The sequence below is a fragment of the Synchiropus splendidus genome, chromosome 6, assembly GCF_027744825.2.
Source record: "Synchiropus splendidus isolate RoL2022-P1 chromosome 6, RoL_Sspl_1.0, whole genome shotgun sequence".
Lineage (NCBI taxonomy): Eukaryota > Metazoa > Chordata > Actinopteri > Syngnathiformes > Callionymidae > Synchiropus > Synchiropus splendidus.
The window spans coordinates 8871167-8892077 of NC_071339.1; the positions used below are offsets into that span (position 1 = coordinate 8871167).

The following is a 20911-nucleotide window of genomic DNA, read 5'->3' on the forward strand; positions in this document are numbered from 1 at the left end:
GTTTTTGACTTGAACAGCGGGCACATACCTGAGTCTGGATGCGGTTAAGACCTCTGAACCAGAGGATCTGGCCTCTCCTCAGCTCCATCTCAGCGTGGTCAATCTCATCTGCGTCCTCCGTCAACTCTTCCTCTGGGATCTCCTCTTTCGTGATCCCATGGCCTGCCTCCTTGAGGAACTTCAAGCGATGAGTTGGGATGGCAGAGATCAGCTGATGTCAACAGAAAAAGCAACACTTTGTTTAAGTCCTCAATTACATCCAACAGAAAGAAAAATAGCTTCCGATGCTCAATCTTGGCCAGCAGCAGTCACAGACCTTGTTCTACCTCTACTATGTGACAGACCTCAGATAAGTCATATTGTCTGTCAGCATCTTCTGACTCGGTTCTCTGTCAGATGAACCTACCGGGAGTCTAACCCTGGAACTTTCGTGGCTCATTTGCTTTGTTAACATTTGTTTTCAAGTGCTTGTGTCTGTGTTGGTGTGAACAAGATCATGACCCAGATGGCGTGTCTGTGTGTCTCTGAATCCACAGAAGGGCCGACACGCTGGGTTTGTTTTTCCCCTGGTACCCATAATAACAGAAGTCGCACTGCTTTCATGTGCTCCACTCATTACCATGGTGATTGTCGTGATGGCAACACTGCAGCGCTGCAAGTTTGACAGGCAACAGTTTGTGACCACAAACCTGAGGATTCCACCTTTTCATCTTCTCCTCAGAGCTGAACTGACTGTTTAGCAGCTGCTGTTATGGTCTCACCTGTCCCCATAGCAGCTCCCCAACACCAATGAACACACACCACAGCCACTGGTCGATGGTCAGGGCGGTGCAAGAGAACGGCTTCCCTCCAAACTGAACGATGATGATCTGAGGAGATAAAAAGCTGTCAGAATCTTCCGCACATCCAGCACAAATGTTGGTGAAGTTGATGAATTCACCTGCAGAGCGAAGGTTCCCAGTACGACGCTACAGAAGATGGGGTTCCTGTAGATGCCCTCAAACACATTTCTTTCTCCATGAATCTTCCTGGCGTTGATCTCGTTGAAGAGCTGCATCATGACAAACACATTGAACACGATGGTGTAGTGTTCCGAGGGTGGTGAGTGTAGAGGAGCATTGCGGCCGCTGTCAATGTCGAAGATGTTCTCGCCTGGTAGAAAAGAGAAGGGACAGTTTACAATTGAATCATTAGAGTGGTGCCACACTGTATCAAACATCCCTTACAATTGAGGATGCTCTGATCAGGGTTTTTGCTGCCGATCACCGATAACAATCACATGGATTGACAATGAATTTGTAATCAAAATTATGAGACCTTCTGTATACATGATGTAAAAACATGAACCATGAAATCAATACACCTCTTCAAGAAGGCAAAAAAATGGAAATAAAAAAGAAAACTTGCAGAATTCAGCAACTATTCTGTCAAAAGGACAAGTGAAAAATATTTCATTTGATGTGAGATGTCACAGTTTGGTGAGTCTCTCTCTTGGTGAGACTCCAAGACAGCGAGCACTGCATTTATGAAAGTTTCCACTCAGGACATTTTTAAAAGTTTCATATTCAGGTGACGACGGATCCAGTCGTTTCTGCTGAGCCGCGCCGGCTGTCATCAGAAATGACAGGTAGTCATCGCCATTGACCGGTCACGCCGAAATCAGCTATTCACGATCCCTACTTACAACATGAATATATACCCCAGAAACTTCCTACCCATTCACCGGTTAAATCTATCATGTACAGACTTGAAATGATCATGGAAAAACCTGCCAGAATGCAAGCATAAAGACGTAGAACAACCTGCCAACCTACTGCAGAACTGGCACAGATGGTACCGCATGTGGGACAGACACCATCGTGTCTGCTACAGGTGGAATCGTGAGTGGCAAATTCATCATCCTGAGTGGTATATACAGTATACCACATACACATGTTTTGTGTGGGTACAGCTATTGTTACATGGCACGGATGCTATCATCTCTAATTCCGATGGTATCTTGTGGCACAGATGGTATACGTGGCAGATACTGTCATGTGTGGCACAGACACTATCATGCCTGGTACAGATGTTATCATGAGAGCACCAAATATAACCCTGGCAAAACATGAGAACCATGAGATCATATGGGCAGCAGATGCTACGCCATGAGCTAAAAATGCTCTCACAGATTTTTATGAGATCAATGGAGCAACAGATTTTATTATTTGGAGGTTCCAAGCAATCCTAAATGCCACCAGGAATACTAACACATACTCTGATATAATACTGTGGGCGCTCCCAAATAAACTACCAGGTGAACTCACCAGCGAACAGCAGGGTGAAAATGATGACCAGCTGATACACGGCATGTCCCAGGATGTTCTTCATCATGGTTCTTGAGATCAGGGGCTTGTTGCGACCATATGGTTTGCGAAGCAGAAGGGACTCAGTGGGAGGTTCGGTAGCCAGAGCAAGCGATGCCAAGGTATCCATGATGAGATTGACCCACAGCATCTGGACAGCTTTCAGCGGAGAGTCCTGCAGGAATTGATGGGATACAACAAGACGCTTTTCATCATCCATATATAAAAATATCAAAACAAATTGTGCAATGGGGAACAGAAACATAAATATAGAAGAAGGCAACAGCTGGTACAGTGTAGGAGATACCTTCCCATAACTAGTTGCACATAGAAATGATGCTCAAATTACAGTCTATTATGTACAGAGGAAGTTAAATCTTCAGTGTACAGATGCTACAAGTGAGCCCTGTGTGGTGTGGAGTTGAATAAACCAACATTTACAGATGCTCCTGACAGCTACCATAAATGCTGCTGTGTATCCATGTAGGCCACCACCGATGGGTTCTGAACACAATAAAGACTTGAAATTGTTTACATCTCTTAATGATCGGTGCCGTCGTCTGACACAAACAGAGACGGAGCTGATCTGTGTGCACAAACACAGCGACCGTGTGGACCTGCTGGGAGCCGGTCCAATCTTGGGCTGACGACATCAACGTGTTGCCATGGTTTCAGGCTGTATCTTAGCCTACTTCGCCTCTTCTGATCTGTGGACCAGTTAGTTATCCATCCTGCCAGCAGTGAGCCTTTCAATTAACACACAGCCCTGAGTTGCTGCTTCTGTATTGTGTCAGAAGTCCAGTTTCCTGATTAGAGGCACATTTTTCAAACTCAAAAATGAACCCGCGGCCCTCGCCTCCTGTTGACTCGCGCTGAAATCCCGATCTGTGGGTATTTCTTTTCATAGATGTTTGACAAAGTTTAGGAAGCCGAAACAGAAGCTGGCAGTTAACCCGACATAAAGCTACGGCAACAACAGCATTGGTAAACGCTCCGGACGAGGCAAAAACTTCCACAAACAGGAGAAAAATTGATCAAATATTGACACATCAAGCTGCCAGAGCAGCAATTGATGCATAATTTCCCTCAACACTTTCATCTGTCTGAAGTCCTCACATCGTCAAAAACATGGCGTTTGTGATTTCTATAGAGGAAGAATGTAATGTTTTTTGATGATGTGGTGGCTTACAGTGAGCTTAAGGAGTAGGTATAGGTTGGAAAGAAGAGGAATGAAAAGTACATCGGTATAGTAGAAGTATGACGTGCATGACATGCATGCATGTGAATGAGAGAGGCAGAAGGAAGAGTGAAGAGAGCAGAGGTCAATTATCATAAGGAAAGGAGAGAAAGCTCACACTTTCATGCATTTATAGAACTCAGAAGGCAATCCATTGCATCTTGCAGATTTGTTTACTTTGAGATTTAGAATTCTTTATCCATTTCCGTACTCGAGATTTCAAGTGTGAGATTATCATTAACAATGCAAGGTAGATCCAAAGCTTCTAAAAATGAGAGAACTGTTAGTTATCAGTCTTATCCAATTGTGAGTACAATGACATATAATAAGTAACAATGACTTGTAGTATTTTTTCTAAATTTATTATACATCTTTGAGTATTTGGATCATGGATTTTGTGTGTTCTTTCCTGAGTCGCTATGCAAGAGTTTTGAAGGCCTAAGTTGTCGTCCTCCCCTCGACAAAGCCTCACTTCCTCATGTCTGCTGCTGCTTCATCAGCACTGTTGTACTGTAGGTTACCATGCTGCTGTCAAAGTGCACCCGCAGTCGAGAGAGTGGTGTCTGGAAGCGGATTTGGTTTTCTTTCAGAACTGTTTTTAATGGGATTATATTTCTTTCTCTTTTGCAGTACACTCTCAGAACAATCATTGTGGAAGAAAAACTCTTTTCTCTTGAACATGTATAATTGTTTTCCACAAGGCTCAAAGAACGTTGTCTTTGGTGGTGAACTGTAGGAACCGAACCACCATAATGGATCGGGGGCACACCTTCCTGCACCCGCAGCGTAAACGCTCAATGCGCTCATTTGATTTCCAAGACACATTTTTATGTGTCAGACTCCGAATCTCGGATCAGATTTTCGACAAATGTCACGGTGGACCCCTCCACATACTGTTATGAAAATGTGTATATTGTTGCATCATGATTCCAAGTTGGAAAAGTTCTCTGTAGTTTGTTGTTTAAATCATCTTAAGGTTAACTCGTATTTCGCCCAGCTCCCTCTTCATGTCAGACTTCTTCATGCTAACCTACATCACCTCAGTCACAACTTTGCAAAGACATTTGGGAGTGTTGGCTAATATCCCGTCGCCATCGTCAGAATTTGCACTTGTCTCATTTTGTCTTCCTGGTGCGTCATTGCACTCACTGTTTAAAGTACGAATTTGGGGATTTCAACTGCCGTTTTGGGTGCTCTCGGTTTCTGCCTGACATTTTGGAAAAAGAAAGAAAAAAATTCAATTGCAACATTTTATAATTCATTCAGTATATAGAGAGTTGCTCATTACAAGTGCTGGAACAATCTAACAGCACTCCTGACCCAAAAGAACTGCTGGTGTGGGGGTCACCAGGAAAACGAAGTCAAATGAAAGTGCAGGACACCACTTATCCGCCACAGTCCATTAAACAGCTGTTAACTTTTCACTCCCAAAGATAGTCACACGAGGCATCAGCTGACCCAGCTGGCCACCAGGACGACAGCCAGCAGCTTTATTGACGTCTCTGACCGTGAAAGTGACTTCACAGATTCAGAATACCTGGCACTGCGGTCAGCAGCAGAGAGGGAAACTACAGACACACTGAGAGGCAATAATGACCAGCTGATGTTGGGTGGAGAACATGGCAAATCAAGACCAGCAGGGGGAAAGGATTCATTAATTTATCAAACAGCTTTCTGAGATTTTGCAGCAGTTTGATGAAAGATAAATAAATAAAGATTGTTGATTGTAGTGGAGATAAACACGATTTTCTGTTTGCACTCTACAGTAAAAATTAGGGTCTGATGATGAACAATCCCATAGGACACATTTATTGCATCGCATCATAAACCCCTGAAACACAGTAGTGTGTCCACTCTACCTGGGTGATACACGCTCCTGTGAAGGCCACGATGACGGCCACCACGTTGACGGTCAGCTGGAACTGCAAGAACTTTGAGATGCTGTCGTAGACATTCCTGCCCCACATGACGGCCTTGACGATGCTGGTGAAGTTGTCGTCAGTCAGGATGATGTCAGAGGCCTCTTTAGCCACATCGGTGCCGGCGATACCCTAAAGACATGACCGAAAATGAAGCTGTAAAGTTAGAAGTTGAAGCGGTAGAAGGACATGAAATGAAAACCAGTCGGTTGGAATATTTCACATGGAAGCATTTGGTCACAGCTCTAATGACCCAGGATGATGCACGATAGAAGAGTAACTACAGCGAATGTGACGACTCAGCAGCTGTTGAGGGACTGTGATCCAGTAAGCAAAGATGAGAACGACACTCCAGAGTCACATGATGCGTCTCTGAGCACCAATCGGTAGAGTCACTTTCAGCTGTCTTTTAATCCATCTGATTATTAGGGGATTGTGACTCTCTGGGTTTAGATGTGTGTGTGGTCCAGGACTTCTTAGCGATCCTCTTACTCATTTGATAGAGTGTAGTCCCAGCTAGCCTGGGCAGCAGAAGGCATCTCAACAACCTTACTTTGATCTTTATAACCTGGTCATCTGTCACCTAGTCACCCATCCCTCTCTTCATCACCTCCCCACATCCTTTCAGCTTCCCACCGACACTCACCCACTCCATTACTTTACAAATGAACAATATATTGTCAATAAATGCTGCGTTTGAAGCCGTTTTATGATGCAAATGACCAGATACGGTTGCAAAACAACCTGCAGTAGGTCTGTGTTCACTCATTATCTCTGTCTGTGTTGGTTGAATAATTAAAACGATGGCCAGGCAGAAGCCCCATGTGACTCGTCTAAGGCATCCAAGCTCATCGATTCCATTCCGCAGCTAAACAGCAGAGTCGAGGCTTTAACGGCCATGAAATTAACTTGCGGCTAGATTTTCTTTCATTTTGATCATAAAGCAGCAGATGAAGGGAGCTGTGGGAATACACAGCTGTTGTTACCATGGCGAATCCGACATCGGCTTTCTTGAGGGCGGGCCCGTCGTTGGTTCCATCTCCTGTCACTGCGACCACCTGTCGGGTCTCACCCACAGTGCTGTCGATGATTCCTGATAGAAGCCAGAGCAGTTCCCAGATGAGCAAAACACCTCAGCAAAATGATATTCAGGCTATTGTTGTTTTGCTTACCTTTCACCAGAGTGTGTTTGTCTGTGGGCGAGGAGCGAGCTAAGACACGCAGCTTAGGCCAAACTTTGTCCAGACGTTCTTGTTCCACCTAGAGATGAGCAGGAAGAACATTGTGGTTTAGCCTCTGCAGAACAATGTGACAATTAAGTGCAAGGTCATACGTTCAAATCAAAGTGAGGCTAACAGTGTTGGCCCTTAGACAAGGTAATGTGCTGGAACCTCTACATGCTGCTCACCTCTCCTTTGTCGTTCCTGATCTGCTGGTTGAACTCCTTGCCCTCCAGACACAGGAAGTCCTCTCCGGGAAGAAGGATGCCGCATTTGGTAGCGATGGCTCGGGCTGTGTTGATGTTGTCACCTGTAACCATGCGGACAGTGATGCCAGCACGTTGGCACTTGGCGATGGCTTCAGGCACCTGAGGGGACGACAGGAAATAGTCAAAAATTGACATTCAGACATTCTCGCTGGGGCTGGAGTCAAGCTCACATCACAAATTTGGTGCATGTTGCTGGTACTGTGGGGTCACCACACAAACCACCTTCCCACCACCAAGAATTAATAAAGGTTTATTAAATTACTATTAAAGGTTTAGGACAACAATAGTTAATGTTTCACTATTTTCATGACATATTTTCAACAACATGAAAAAAAACAACAGTAGCAGAAGGTTTTGGAAACAGTTTTCTTGTAGCAGTAGCTCTGACCTTGAATAAGGTAGTAAATGAAAGTGCTCGCACCAGGAGCTGTAAACTGTCAGTGCTTCTTATGTGCATACTCCAGTTAAAGCAGCAATGCGTAACATTTAGACAATGTATTACTTTCATATTTCCTGAGATGACAGGTTTCAGTGTGAACAGTCAAAAATCCCGGGGGACTATGTAACTTTCTCTGGGCGTACTGCCTGGAGGCATGTTCTGTGAGTGGTGTCACAGCCCCAACTCCACCCCCAGTGCAACACTTTAAGGCAGAATGGCAGAGTGACCCACTGGATGCTGCCTCTCCTCACTGGCTGAATCACGGAGTTTGATTCCTGATGTTGAATGATCGATGCTTCTAGAGCTTCCTTTGCAAGTATCAGCTTGACAGAGTTGTGTATATTGCCAACTGCGATTATATTTTTCGCTTAAAGAAATAAAAAAGACAGCTTGCAATTACATACATTCATTGACCAGCGCCACTGCCAAAAGCAAATATTGGTAAAGCAACCAATTGCCGCTTTAAGTACTACCAGAGGTGGAACTGCACCCACACTAACGAAGGAGACAATGTCAAAACAGTTAGCATGCTAAAGTACCTGAAGAACAGAATGATGTAAAGAAAGAATTAGCATTACTGGAGGGCTGAAATGGATCAAGAGTGAATGCAGAAATCAAGAAAGGTTGATCCTCTTAAGAAGTTAAGTTACCAATAAGGGTGGATTAGGAACAATAGCCAAAGGTTTAGCCAAAGTTTGAACATTGAGCACAGTGCACATTGTTTATATCAGCCCATGACACAAAAGAGCTCATTCAGCTTAAGGTAAAAATAAGTAGTGGATATGGGGCCAATAACGTTACAGTGGTGGCAGTTCAGTTGAAAGGTAGTCGTACAGTATAAACCAGTAAATGATGGCCAATGATTCTTCCACGAGGGTGTGGATTAAGTGTTACACTCTCCTTTCAAGCACAAAAATAGAAGAGGTCAAAAGAAAGTTGAGTGATGATGTTGACAGATTATCTTTTTGATTTCATTTCTGAGGCGTGGACACTCCCTTCCCCCTCCGCTCCATGGAAGATTTATGCAAATAATACAAAAATATCTCACATCAAACGGTTTCTGTTCAACATTTAATCTTCACAAGTGACATGAGAGGAAACTACACAAATAGATGTACCACATTCAAATCGCAGCTGTCACTGATTTAGAAAAAGTGAAACCACAACTCTGCTCTCAAAACTGGAGCTACATGAGGCTCAATTTCCTGTAGATATTTTTCAACCAACAGCATTTTTGTCAGATTGACGTATAGCCACGCATAGATCCGTCTCCCCCTGGACCCGGACTCTTCATCTGTTCTCAAACGGAAAAAACGCCGCAGCATCCTTCATGATAGCAAGCCGGATCGATCGCCTTGTCACCCAGAGAGCCGACGTATAAAGCAAACCAGAAATGGTTTTACTTTTGGAAGCGCTGCTCTTGCAAACACTGTTGCTAAATATTTCATTTAAAGATGTCCAGCCCTGACTCGCTCTTAAATTTAATCTTTAGTCTGAGATGACTCCGTGGAGGAGTTTCCAGCACTGAAGTGGATTCCGGACTGTCTTCATGCAAACTACAGCCCAAAATGTTTTAACGCTCTGCTAACTTCACTCCCTGGAGTTTTCACCAACAACTGCAAGTCTTAAAAGCATTTTTTTAATTAACATTCACTCTGCAACAGAAGTGGAGCGTGTCCTGTCACTGAAGGGACTTAATTATCAAACACTAGAGCGGAGAGGAGCAAAACGCTCGACATGTAGATACAGATTTACTTGGGTTAATCCACATTCTGACAAATTACAAACACTCAAAGGGAAGAAAGCCATGAAGAAGTCGGGGAGTTGAATTTGGAGGATGAAAGGTGTGGGTCAATCTTGTTCTACTCAACAGTCTGTGGGTTCCCCTGATGTGATGGACTCTGAGCAATGTGCAGATGCAGAGGGAAAGAGACGCCGTGGAAGCTGGATTAAATAACCAATATCCAAATTACTTTCCCCGCAGTTTTAGTGCCCAGGACGACCTTCCAGTGTCTACAATACCCCGGAACTATACTGAGCAGTGGTTAGCAGAGAGCACTAACATGTTAGCACAAAGTTGCTATACTTCGCATGCAGTCTGTGGTGCACTCCCGAAATGGCACTATGGAGTAACAGCTGGCTGCCTGATTCAAGCATCAGCTATGTGAATCCAGCAACAAGTTCTTGGCAAACATTTGACAATAGTTGGTGTTTGAAAACAAAAGCTTGTCACGAGTATTAAACCTGTGAGTTTGATCAGGTGCTCTATTGAGCAGCAGACGCACTTGATCTTGGCTTCCCAACTGTTTACCAGGAAACGGATATGATATTCAATATTTAATACTGCTGCAAAAAAAAAAAAAAAAATCAGAATATTTTTGAGAATCAATTTTTTCCCCAAAGCCCTACAGGGTCAGTTCCAAAGGGTTTGAATGAGGATGACAGGCAAATGACAATAAAAAAAAAGCACAACAAGAAGAACAGAATGACAAAGACAAAATATTGATCAAACATAATGTCGGGCGTACATTAAGCTCATTTCTTTCAGAACATTTAAAAACACCCTCCATGAATACAGCGACATCATAACCAGGATCTCGGGATGTTTAGTTTTCCATGTCCCTGGGGGGGCGCTGTCCTCCAAAGCATTAAAAGCACAGCATCATTTCACCACCTGACTGACCTGTGTGATCAGTAAGCCTTGATACTTGCACACGTATCTTGCAGTTTTTGTTTGCAGGGGTTTTGTTTTTGGAATAGAGCTTTCTATTTTTTGGTTGCACCTTTTATGATTCTAATATGCCGTTCTGAGCCACTGTAGTGCGCTCACAGACTCACTATCTTAAGTTTGCATCTGCTTTTCCACTGACTCAGAATCACTAGTTTGGAGTTCTACACCACTCTAGATTCTCCACAATGTGGGACTCCTACAGTTGCTAATTCATTTATACAGCGGCATGCTGTTAAAAAGACACATGGCTCCTCCATCAGTGCAACGCTTGGACAATGAATGCTGCTTATTGGTTGACGAGTGAAATGCAAAAAAAAAACAGACGTGTGTTACCTCTGGTCTGACAGGGTCTTCGATTCCGACCACAGCAATGCAGGTAAGCTCATTGAGGATGTCGTTCTCCGCGTCCCAGTCGGGCTCGCCACCTTCAGCTGGGAAATCCCTGTACGCCACACAGATGGTCCTCAGCCCATCACATGCCATCGGCTCGATCACCTTGCGCACCATCTCGTCACGATCTTTCGGCTTGAAGATGCGCGGCTGACCCTGGGCATCCAGGATCTTGGAGCATCTGTATGACGGAGTAAGTGTAGAAGGAAGTTTGAAAGAATCAACACAATATGAAAAGTTTATGCAGCTGCTTCTCACTTCCTGAGGATGATCTCTGACGCTCCTTTGCTGTACATGCGGAAGCCTCCATCAGAGTTCTTTAGCACTGTGCTCATGGACTTGCGGGAGGAGTTGAAAGTGTACACTTTGTAGAGCTTCTCCTCTGGAATCTCTTCTCTGATGGGCTGGTAGTCCCTCTTCAGGTCCAACACCAGGCCCAGCAAGGCGCACTCGGTCTTGTTTCCAACATGCCGAGGTAGACCTCCTTCTTTCTCTGGAGGCTGTAAAGAAAATGAAAAGAAAAATATGATGTACATTTAATAAACAGTAACCAACTAGAGCGATATGTTCAATGCTGGTTGAGGTCTCACCAAGATCTTAGTGGTGTACGCTGAGTTGACGGAGATGCTGTTGACCAGCACTTCAAGAGTTTCTGATTTTATGACGTCGGGTTCTGGGACAGTTTTGTAGTGTGTGTCTCCGACATACGCCTGCACCACCGTCATGCGGTTCATGGTCAGCGTTCCAGTCTTGTCAGAGCAGATGGCCGTAGCGTTTCCCATAGTCTCACACGCGTCCAGGTGACGCACCAGGTTATTGTCTTTCATCATTTTCTGGAAGAAAAACAACGTGTGTAGTTTTGCCACCATGGGACACGCGCAACAGACAAGCTCTCACCTTGACAGAATAAGCCAGCGATATGGTGACAGCGAGCGGCAGACCCTCAGGGACAGCCACCACCAGCACTGTCACACCAATGATGAAGAACTTGACAAAGTATTGGATATAGATGGGAGTGCACTCGGCCACCCAGGACCGGCCCTGGATCCCAAAGGTGTCAATCACAAAGTAGAGGATGAGGATGACAACGGTGACAGCAGACATAATCAGACCTGGTGAAGAAGAACATCAGCATGTCAATAACAGCAAGTGACTTGGTGACATTTTGAAAGTGAACATTTAAGGGTCCATCGGTGTGTATTCAAGAACAAGTCTACAAGTGATCTGAACGAGATGGCCACTGCAGAGCCACCAACTCCTTGGTGTAGCGGCCTTGTGTGAGACCAGAATGGGACTTTCTCAGCAATAGGTTGCGTGTGGTCAACATCCATTGAAATACTTACCAGGTAATTTGAGCATTTATCCATTAGATGAGTACATTTCTTGTGCTGACAAGCCTAAGTCTAATGAGTTGTTACTTCTTTCACAATTACAGTGAACTGTATATAACCATGATCAAACGTACGATCACATGGTTTTTCTTAGCTATGTTGTGTCTCATATGATGAAAATTGGCATGTTTTTCGTCTTTACAAACAGAGTGGTTTCAAGGAATTTGGGGGCCCAAGGCTAAATAGAATAGCTAGGATAGTTACATTATGGGATGTTACCCCTGGTCAACTTGGAGACCAAGGCAATTGCCTAGTTTGCCTGCCTTGTAGCAACGGCCCTGTAAATAAGTACATTCATCACGATGTCGCGCTAAAATGAAACACCTCTTTTGCTAACTCAGGTAAATGCTGATGGTCACGTCACAATTGTTTGTCAATATGACGGCGGACAGGGGTGAGTATTGGCCCCACTGGTTTAAGTTGGGGGGTTTGTTCATCTCTGTAACCATCAGCAGCATCTATGTGGTCTGAATGGATCCTAGTTAGGAATTCTTGTCAGCAATTACCAAGCAGATTGTTTTGGGAGCGGCACCAGGATAGTAAGAATGAGTCGAAAGCTGATTAATCTGATTAATCTCCAGTCGTGACAAAATGTTTCGGCCCGTATTCTATTTCTGTTCGCAGAATGAGGGTCCGTCCCACCGCCCTACTGTGCCCTGGAAGCTGGTTAGTGAATTGAGGTCAATGGAAATGACAGTTCTCAATTAAACATCCATCCAATAAAAGTGAGTGCATTTGCAGCGTGGCCATTTTGAATTGTATTAAAGGAGCATGCGCACGTTTTTCCAGAACTGTTTGCTTAAGGGTCAAAGATTGACTGGGATTTCTGATGAAGCATCGACCAAACGCAACAACGAGCCGGTTTGACTGAGAACAGCTGCTTCTTTGTTGACAGCTCCTTTGTGAAATCAGTGTGATGGAATTTAAATAACAAGCAACGGAACCAAAACTTAAAAAGGACATTTGTAACGTAGCACAAGGGATTGTTGTGAGTTCACTCCTGCACACACTTGTTGTTACCGTTCTTTTGTTGGAGTGAGTCTGAGCGCGATTGATCTGCTTCTGGGGAACTTCAAAGATGCTACAGTCCATAAAAAAGAAATTTACTGTGATTCTTCTGCAGAGATAAAAACTCCAGTCTTGTAGAATACTTTTGGGGCAATAGATTAATAGGAGCAGCTAAAATCTGGGGACAGACGTCAGGCGCAGGGCTGACGGGAAGCGTGGGGCAGAGGTGCAATGAGGTGTGTGGATTCCAGGCTGATGGTCATAGACGAAACATAACCACTTCTCATTGTGATTGTTGTTGTTACATACATTAGCTCTGTGTGTGTGTGTGTCAGCATTGGTCAGCTTTGTGTTTACATCAGCATGATTTGAGTGTGTGCATGAAAGTGCGCAACTGCCAGTCTGTATCTCCATGAATGGCATTTGGTCCATTTGTTTGTCTCTCATCGTGTTTGTGTCTTTGTGCGCTCGACTCAACATGAATATGTGTGTCTCCCAGTTTATGTTAACAATGTTTTGCCTCGTTGAAGGTGAAGGTGAAGGTATATACCAAAAAATCAGGTTCCATATTTCTCTGCATTTGTCTTTGTATCAAGGTGTGAGTCTTTATGTGTGTATGTCTCACCAGCTTTCCCAATCTGCACAGCCAGTCGGGTCAGTTTCCCCTGCAGCACCGACTTCTCCTTCTTGGTGACATTGACCTTCTTCACGGCCTTCACCTCCTCCTTCTCCTCCGACTCAGCTGCCTCCTCGCTCTTCAGTGGCTGAATCTCCAGAGCAATACCGTCCTGGGTCTTAGCTTGAGGGGGGAAGGGGTTTTAGGAGAGGTCAGGAATGGAGGACATGTAGATGATTTTGGGCAAACATGAAGGAAGGATGTGTGGCGGGGTTGGGGTGTTTGGGGAATGTGAAGAGGGGAAGCAGGTGAGCGAAAAATAAATGAATAAAGAATATCCAAAATGAGGAGAGGAAGGAGGGTGAAGGATAAGAGAGCACAGAACATGTTATTGGTGAGCTGCTGGAAACAGAAGCACGAGCGTTCAAAGTGGACCAAGAACAGAGAGACCCCCTCGGACGCCCCCCGTCGCTAACCACACAACATGAAACAGTTCAGGAAGCTTTCAGAGACGAGCCGGGCAGTCGGGCAGCGGGTCGTAATGAAGAGCAGCAGACAGAACGAGACAAGAGACAGGACTATCGAGCAGACACATCAGAGCTGCCGACTCTGCGCGTCTGCACGCTTCACGACAGACAGAAATCGTCTTGGTGTTTAATTAACAATGTGTTTTCAACCAACAGAGATTTTCACTTCAATCTCCTACTGCATGTTGGGCATAATGCCTCAAGTAGTAGAACCAGATGAGGGGATCATCACCGTTTATCTCTAACTGAGAAAAAAGAACAGACTTCCGACAAAATGGGTCTGCAGGATTATATAAACATTGAAAATACAATACTTTAATTTGTGGAAAATCTTATTTACTATAGACCCCTCAACATAAAGTACATTATTGCTGGTGTGTCAATGGTGTGTGAAAGAAAACAAAAGTCAAACATTCAACTGTGATACAAACAAAAATTCAAACTACTGCTAGAAGAAAAATTGGGGGGGGATGCTTTCATGAAATAGTGTCATGTTTCTGAAATAGAACTGCGGGAAGCACAGACCCCATTTGTAAACATAACTGCCTCTTCAGTGATAAAACAATTGAACAACAATTAAGTTAAATATGAAAGGAGTTCATTTTAGCAGATACATTTTACTAGAAAAAGCCCATTGCAATGTTTTAAATGCATCTTTTAAATCAGTGCGCTGAAAAAAAGATCATTAGTTGTATGACACTACATTGATCAGCCATAACATTATGAGTGACTAGGGAGCCATAACAATCCTCTCAAGGCACCACTGATCCATCAGGAGATTATTTTGTCTTCAACTTCACTGAAGAAAAGTAAAAAAAAACCAAAAAACTAGACAACCGGAGAACGAAAAATTAATATAATTTATATCTTAAAATGAGTAAAAATGCTTAAGGCAAATTGGACATGCTGGTAAAGACCCTATTGCGTACATGGTATTACCACTGAGTCAGCTACTGGTTTAGATGTTAAGAATATTTGGGATGTGATGGACTAACAAGCCATTGAATCTATACCTTATACGGACCACTTCACGAGGTCTAATGACGTCCACATGCAACACATGACTGACAGAATATAAGTAAGATGGTCATAATGTTATGGCCGATGGCTGTCACTATCATGCAAAACTGTCCGGTTATCATAAACACACCGTAGAGCTTCCTTAAATGACAGTAAAGATCAGAAGATGAGGATGAGCTGGTGTCAAACCAGGAAGCTGCAGAACTTGGTGCACACGGTTCCACTCTGACAACAAAAGCCACGACACCAACTAACCGACACAGCGAACAGGACTGAGACCCACTGACCAACCACAGAACCAGAAACAAGCGTAGCACTCCACGCACAGCGAGCATAGGGGACACCAAATCAGAAAAGCAAGTCAACAAATAGAAGACGCAAAAAAAGAAAGAATGAAGTTGAAAGAAAAAGGTCAAAGGACCACCCGAAAAAAATGAAAGAGACCACAGTGATGCAGAAACCATGACAGACAGACACAGAAGGGGGTGGAGTTCACAACAGAGAGGCTACGAGACGACACAGTCCTGAGCAACATCCTGCAGGGGGCAACAGTGAGAGACATGTCAGTGAGGAAACGCAGAAGATCCCACTAACACTGTGAGGGTGCAACTCCCACACAAGCCAGCGCCTTGCTGCAGCCAGAGAGCGTCACAGCGGCGCAGACAACTTGTTTCATCTGCTTCTCCCTTAGAGACAGTGAACTGGTCAAACAGTGGTGGAATTTCTGGATCACTTTTCATGAAAGCAGTCTGTGGAGGTGTTAAATAATTTTACAGTTTGACCTCATTTGGAGTTTTTACATCATCTAGTTTTCTATTGATAAGTGCACAAGTTGAACACTAGCTTTCATTTGACAGATCATCGATATGTAACCGCATTCATTCAATCATTATAAGCTACTGGCTATTGGTGCCGACACTCATAAACACATTTCTTTTCAGATTAGAGGAGGCGGATAAATCAGGGCTGGACTGATGCATGTTGCATCAATTCTGTATTTATTTGTGCTAATTCTGCTAAATGAAGAGCAGCACCAAATCAAATTAATGAGCATAACACTCATCAAAAGTAGCTTAAACTTGAGTTATTGTAGCAAATTCAATATTCTTTTTTTCAACAATGCATTGCTGGTGAAAAATCTCTTAATCTTTGTACCTACACCTTCATAATTCTTGCCTATGTTGGTGATGACAGGTATTTGTGTTGTCAAGTTATAGTGATAGTTGCCTTGTTGCAACATGCTCGTGTCATAGATGCACCACTGATGCATGTTTCAATCAACATCGATATGTATCTCTTCAAAAGTGTGACAGCTGCGCTCACTGTCCGTGGGTTGGTGTGTGTACGCATGTATGAATACATACAACAGCAGATGCTCTGACGATGGGAGATCAGGAGGAGGAAATGTGTTTGCGTGCGTGTCACGCAGGTCATGAAAAACAGTTGGTTGGTTTTAAGGCTGCTTTTATGATGTCATGAACATACACTTGCACTAGATCGAAGGCACTGAGGGGGCCTGCATGTCCTTGCATAAGCAAGGACACTACAACGTGAATACCAGGGAATCAGAGCTGTCACTGGTCAACTGTTACAACCGACAGACACAATTAAGGGCACAGAATATATGATGTGTTTAGACTCACAGTAATATTTCATTTGTAATCATCACATCTTTAAATGCAAGGTTTAATTACTGGCTGAGCGACTGGTTCATTTTATTAAAATGAATTTGCTATTAACTTAGTTGTTTTACTAGTTAAAATAGTTTCAATAAATACATTTTTTCAAAATAAAACAGCATTTTTTTTAGTAAAATTGTTTAAGACAGTTACTTGAAGCAGTAAATGGAAGCTGCAGCTGACCTGTAACAGTTACCATAGCGACTGTAAGTGATGGAGCAGAAACAATGAGCACTGAGAGTTGCACCCTCTGACAGGTACAGCAAAGCAAGAGTGAACACCCCCCTTTTTTGAGAGAAAGAAGCGGACACCCCCCTCCTGCCGCTGAATGAACGGGAGTGGGTGGGGAAGTGGTGGATGTATGGGGGAGGTCAGAGAAGGACGTGGTGGGTGGATGGATGGAGGGGGTTACCTTTGTTGCGATTTTCGGGGGGTCCTTGTTTTTTACCTGTTCGGACAGAGAGAGAGGGCGGAATGCTGATAAGATGGCTCAAAGGGAAAAAAAGATCAACAGAAAAACTGAGGAAACACAAAGTTCAAACGGATAAAAAACCCACCAGTGTGTGTGTGTTCGTGTGTGTGTGTGTGTTGGCTTGTTTATACTGCCTCAGTGGGATTCTTGTCAAAACACTGTCCTTGTGGGGACCTTATGTCTTCATGGGGATCTTTTGCCGGTCTCCACAGGTCCAAACCTCAATTTGAGGATGAAGACTTCAAAATGACGAGTTGATAATAGTTGTGTTTCAGTGTGGTTCAGAGTCCTGGCTTAGGTGAGCCATGTGTTTTGGGGGGATAAGTTAAGGGTGAGAGGCTGGGGAAAGCATTATGGCAATGAGAAACCTCACAATGTCCCCACAGGGACAGCAATACAAATGTGTGTGTGTGTGTATGTGTGGGCAGGAATGGACCAATCAGAGGAGAGAGACAACTTCCTGCTACGTAGAACCAAAACTTTTTAAGCATCAAACACAGAGCTGAATACCTCTGAATACACAAGGCCAACAATCTGGATTATTCCCAGTTTAAGTGTATTTGTTAAAGCAGATCAAACACACACCGACTTGATCACCCAAACATGAATATTCTATTCTTGTAATTACATATGCCGTGTTGATCAGTCCGCACCTTCAGCTCTTGCTCAACTGGTGTGCCAGAGAGGAGCAGTGATGAGGATCAGCACCTCCACATTTAGAGTAAGCAAATTACAAGTCATGGTTGGGTGTGGAGGTTTTCATGACGCAACAGAACTGGTGCCAAGAAATCATGGGGTGATCCAAAATATTACAAATCTTGGTGAGGTAATCAATGGCGTTGACAAGTACTAGTTTCTCATAAGATGGTAGTGAAGCCACGATGAACATGTGTCAGTCTTCCAAAAGAGTAGGAACTGATGAACTACTCAGATCAGTTGCCACGAAGGCCACCAGGGGCTCACCTTCAAAGACTAACATGAATTCAACTTATCAGTGGACCGCTTTTACTGCAACTTAACTTTCTCTCTTCACACAGTTCTCTTCTCTACTTTAACAGCTTTTGATGCTGAAGTTTCTTTGTTCCATGTTCAAAGCACAAACATATGTAAACACACACTCTCCCACACAGATATACACACACACACCCACGCACGCACGCACTTGTTCTCCTGCTGGTGTGGTTCATGATTGATGAATCAGATTGAGCAGCAGGGTTTGTATGTTTGAAGGTTGTAAATGTCTTTCACACTTGTAAGATAAATACTGGGCGTGTCGCACCGGGAATAGTGCTCTTCTACACACACACACACACACACACACCTGCACAAACTTAAGTGACAGTAGAATGTTCAACACATGTATGTCTTAGGCTTGAGTTGCTCTCCAACACAGCAGAGACTGCTTGGATTTTTGGGGACAAACAAGTGATGCATAAAATGCAAGCGAATGATGTTGTGAAAATATGTCTCTCTCCACTGAGTCGGTCCATTAGACTGAATCGACAATGAACGCCTGACAAACTGAAAGTTTAGCCAGTCAAACAAATGATCAGACAAACTAAAACAAGAGGACATGAGTCAAAAGGGGGTTAGCATGATCACAAGCAAATCAAAAGCAGTCAAGATACAACAGCAGCCTGCAGGTCTACATCAAACTTAGTTTCCCACAAGCAACGTTCAACTCCTCCATAGGAAGAATGACCAACAATCACCAAGAATGAACAAGACCACTCGGCAGTTTATGTACCGGAGACCAGAAGACAGATTATGTCAAAGCACTTTAGCCATCAATATACAGCAACATCAGGTAATAATCATTGACATAAAAACAACATTAAGAGTATTTATTCTTAACGCTGTTTCTATCAGATCTCAATGGTTGCTAGCTAATTTAACAAAAAATAACATACAGTTGCAGTCCACTTTTTAGGTGACAACTGGGACCAAGGTGGACTCCTCCGACTCCTTTACCGGGCATGTCAAACACAAGGCTAGAGGGCCATATCTGTCAAGCATTATATCTATAAATGGCCACCACTATTTTTTACTATTATAATTGGGCTGCCAGGAACACCTTTTCTGCTTTGAAAACAACTTAACTTCTTGACTCAGTGACCTCTGTCTTTCATCTCTGAAAATGCATTGTAAATCATGCCTCAGCTTTTTCACAGTATAATAACAATGTAATAGGAGCATAATTAGAGTAATGACACACCGAGTTAACTTGTGTTTACTTGTTTGTTTTCTGCCACAGAGAAACCTGATAAGAGCCAAATAATTATATTGTACTGTGATACACTAAAAGCCAACATAAAGGGCTACAAGTACAAGTGATGAAGGTTTGATCACAAAGTCAGGTATTTGATCGCAAGCTTTGGATTGCCTAACAAAAACAAACTGGCCTCATTTATTCACAGGTTGCCCATCAAAACAAAATAAGTTATCAACAGTAATAACTGGAGGACGTCCACCTGCTGAGAGTCTGCTAGTCTCAATGACAAGTCCATTGGTCTTCAGATGCCATCAAAGGTAACTTCCCATCACCAACATGAGAGGTCACCAAATCAAACCAGGGGAGTGTTCGTGAGACTGAGTTTGGCCCCATGTCTTACTTTTCTTGACCTTCTTCTCCTCGTCGTTCTCCCCAGCGCCCAGGAGAGTGAAGATGATGCCGGTTTGAGAATTGAGGCCGACAGCTGACACCACCATCCTGCCCGAGCCCTCCATGACATGGGTGCCTGAGAACAGAGATCCTGATTTACTACACAGCAGCAGTGCTCTGGGGCCTCCAGGTCAAAACACAGTCAATTGTTGAGCTGTAATGTATCATGAGAGTGTTGGCGAGAGAAACTCACCTGATAGCATCATTGGGTCCTTCTCCAGAGACTTGCGGACATGGTCAGACTCTCCAGTCAGAGAGCTCTCGTCGATCTTCAGGTCATTGCCTTGGATCAGAATACCGTCTGCAGGCAGTAGATCTCCTGTAGACATCAAGGGTAAGCACTTCATTACTTTCTGATTTCACAATATTCTTATTCAGCCACAAAACAGACACCAAGTTGAAACTGCTTATTTGCCCCCAGCAGGGTTATAAATTCAGCAGCAGCAAAATATTTCAGACCACTTCCTGTTTAACAAAGAAAAGATCACCAAGAGCAGCCGCATCAATCTTATCTTTTTCAGTCCTGTCCTAGTTAGGTTTATTTCAGCAGCTTATTACACAGAGGCAGCGGGCTCTATTCTGTAAACCGACTCAAATAAGTTTAATTTAAAATATTTTTTTCTCTCCCCACTGAACTCTGAGCTCAAGTCAACTGGACCAAAAATCAACACAAATGAAGTTAACAGAGCAAATAAAGCAGAATAATATCACAATTATTTTAGTATGAATAATTCCCAGTGAGGTCTGTGCTTCTCCAGGTGCCGCTTTGTCACCACTGCCTTCATATATTTTCCTTGTTCACAAATAATCATTCGTCTCACCAAGCTAAATGACCAGCCTTTCTCAGGTGTCGATTATGCTGAAACGGAAATGACCGAATCCGTCGGCGTTTTGGAGTCAGGTGGAACATTTTTTAGCCACCTGACACTTGTCCGGTGTGGAACTTTCATAAATGCAGTGCTCTCTGTTCTGAAGTCCCACAAGAA

The 20911-nt window shown here is 43.6% G+C and overlaps 1 protein-coding gene across 6 annotated transcripts in view; it reads right to left on the reverse strand.

Moving 5' to 3' along the window:
• The window catches only part of LOC128760673 (plasma membrane calcium-transporting ATPase 1-like), an 85306-nt gene that overhangs the window by 11742 nt on the left and 52653 nt on the right, over positions 1 to 20911 (reverse strand). For 4 of the 6 annotated variants that reach the window (XM_053868270.1, XM_053868266.1, XM_053868264.1 and 1 more), the window contains exons 5-20: positions 20119 to 20244; positions 19876 to 20001; positions 17204 to 17239; positions 13575 to 13748; positions 11448 to 11662; positions 11141 to 11383; positions 10809 to 11050; positions 10494 to 10731; positions 6910 to 7089; positions 6674 to 6761; positions 6488 to 6594; positions 5442 to 5633; positions 2307 to 2520; positions 941 to 1152; positions 762 to 869; positions 29 to 211 (exon numbers count right to left, since the gene is read on the reverse strand). In XM_053868270.1, the coding sequence (XP_053724245.1) occupies positions 29 to 211; positions 762 to 869; positions 941 to 1152; positions 2307 to 2520; positions 5442 to 5633; positions 6488 to 6594; positions 6674 to 6761; positions 6910 to 7089; positions 10494 to 10731; positions 10809 to 11050; positions 11141 to 11383; positions 11448 to 11662; positions 13575 to 13748; positions 17204 to 17239; positions 19876 to 20001; positions 20119 to 20244 (2684 nt within the window). The remainder of the gene's footprint in view (positions 1 to 28; positions 212 to 761; positions 870 to 940; positions 1153 to 2306; positions 2521 to 5441; positions 5634 to 6487; positions 6595 to 6673; positions 6762 to 6909; positions 7090 to 10493; positions 10732 to 10808; positions 11051 to 11140; positions 11384 to 11447; positions 11663 to 13574; positions 13749 to 17203; positions 17240 to 19875; positions 20002 to 20118; positions 20245 to 20911) is intronic. The other 2 variants (XM_053868268.1, XM_053868267.1) reach the window with 1 other exon arrangement.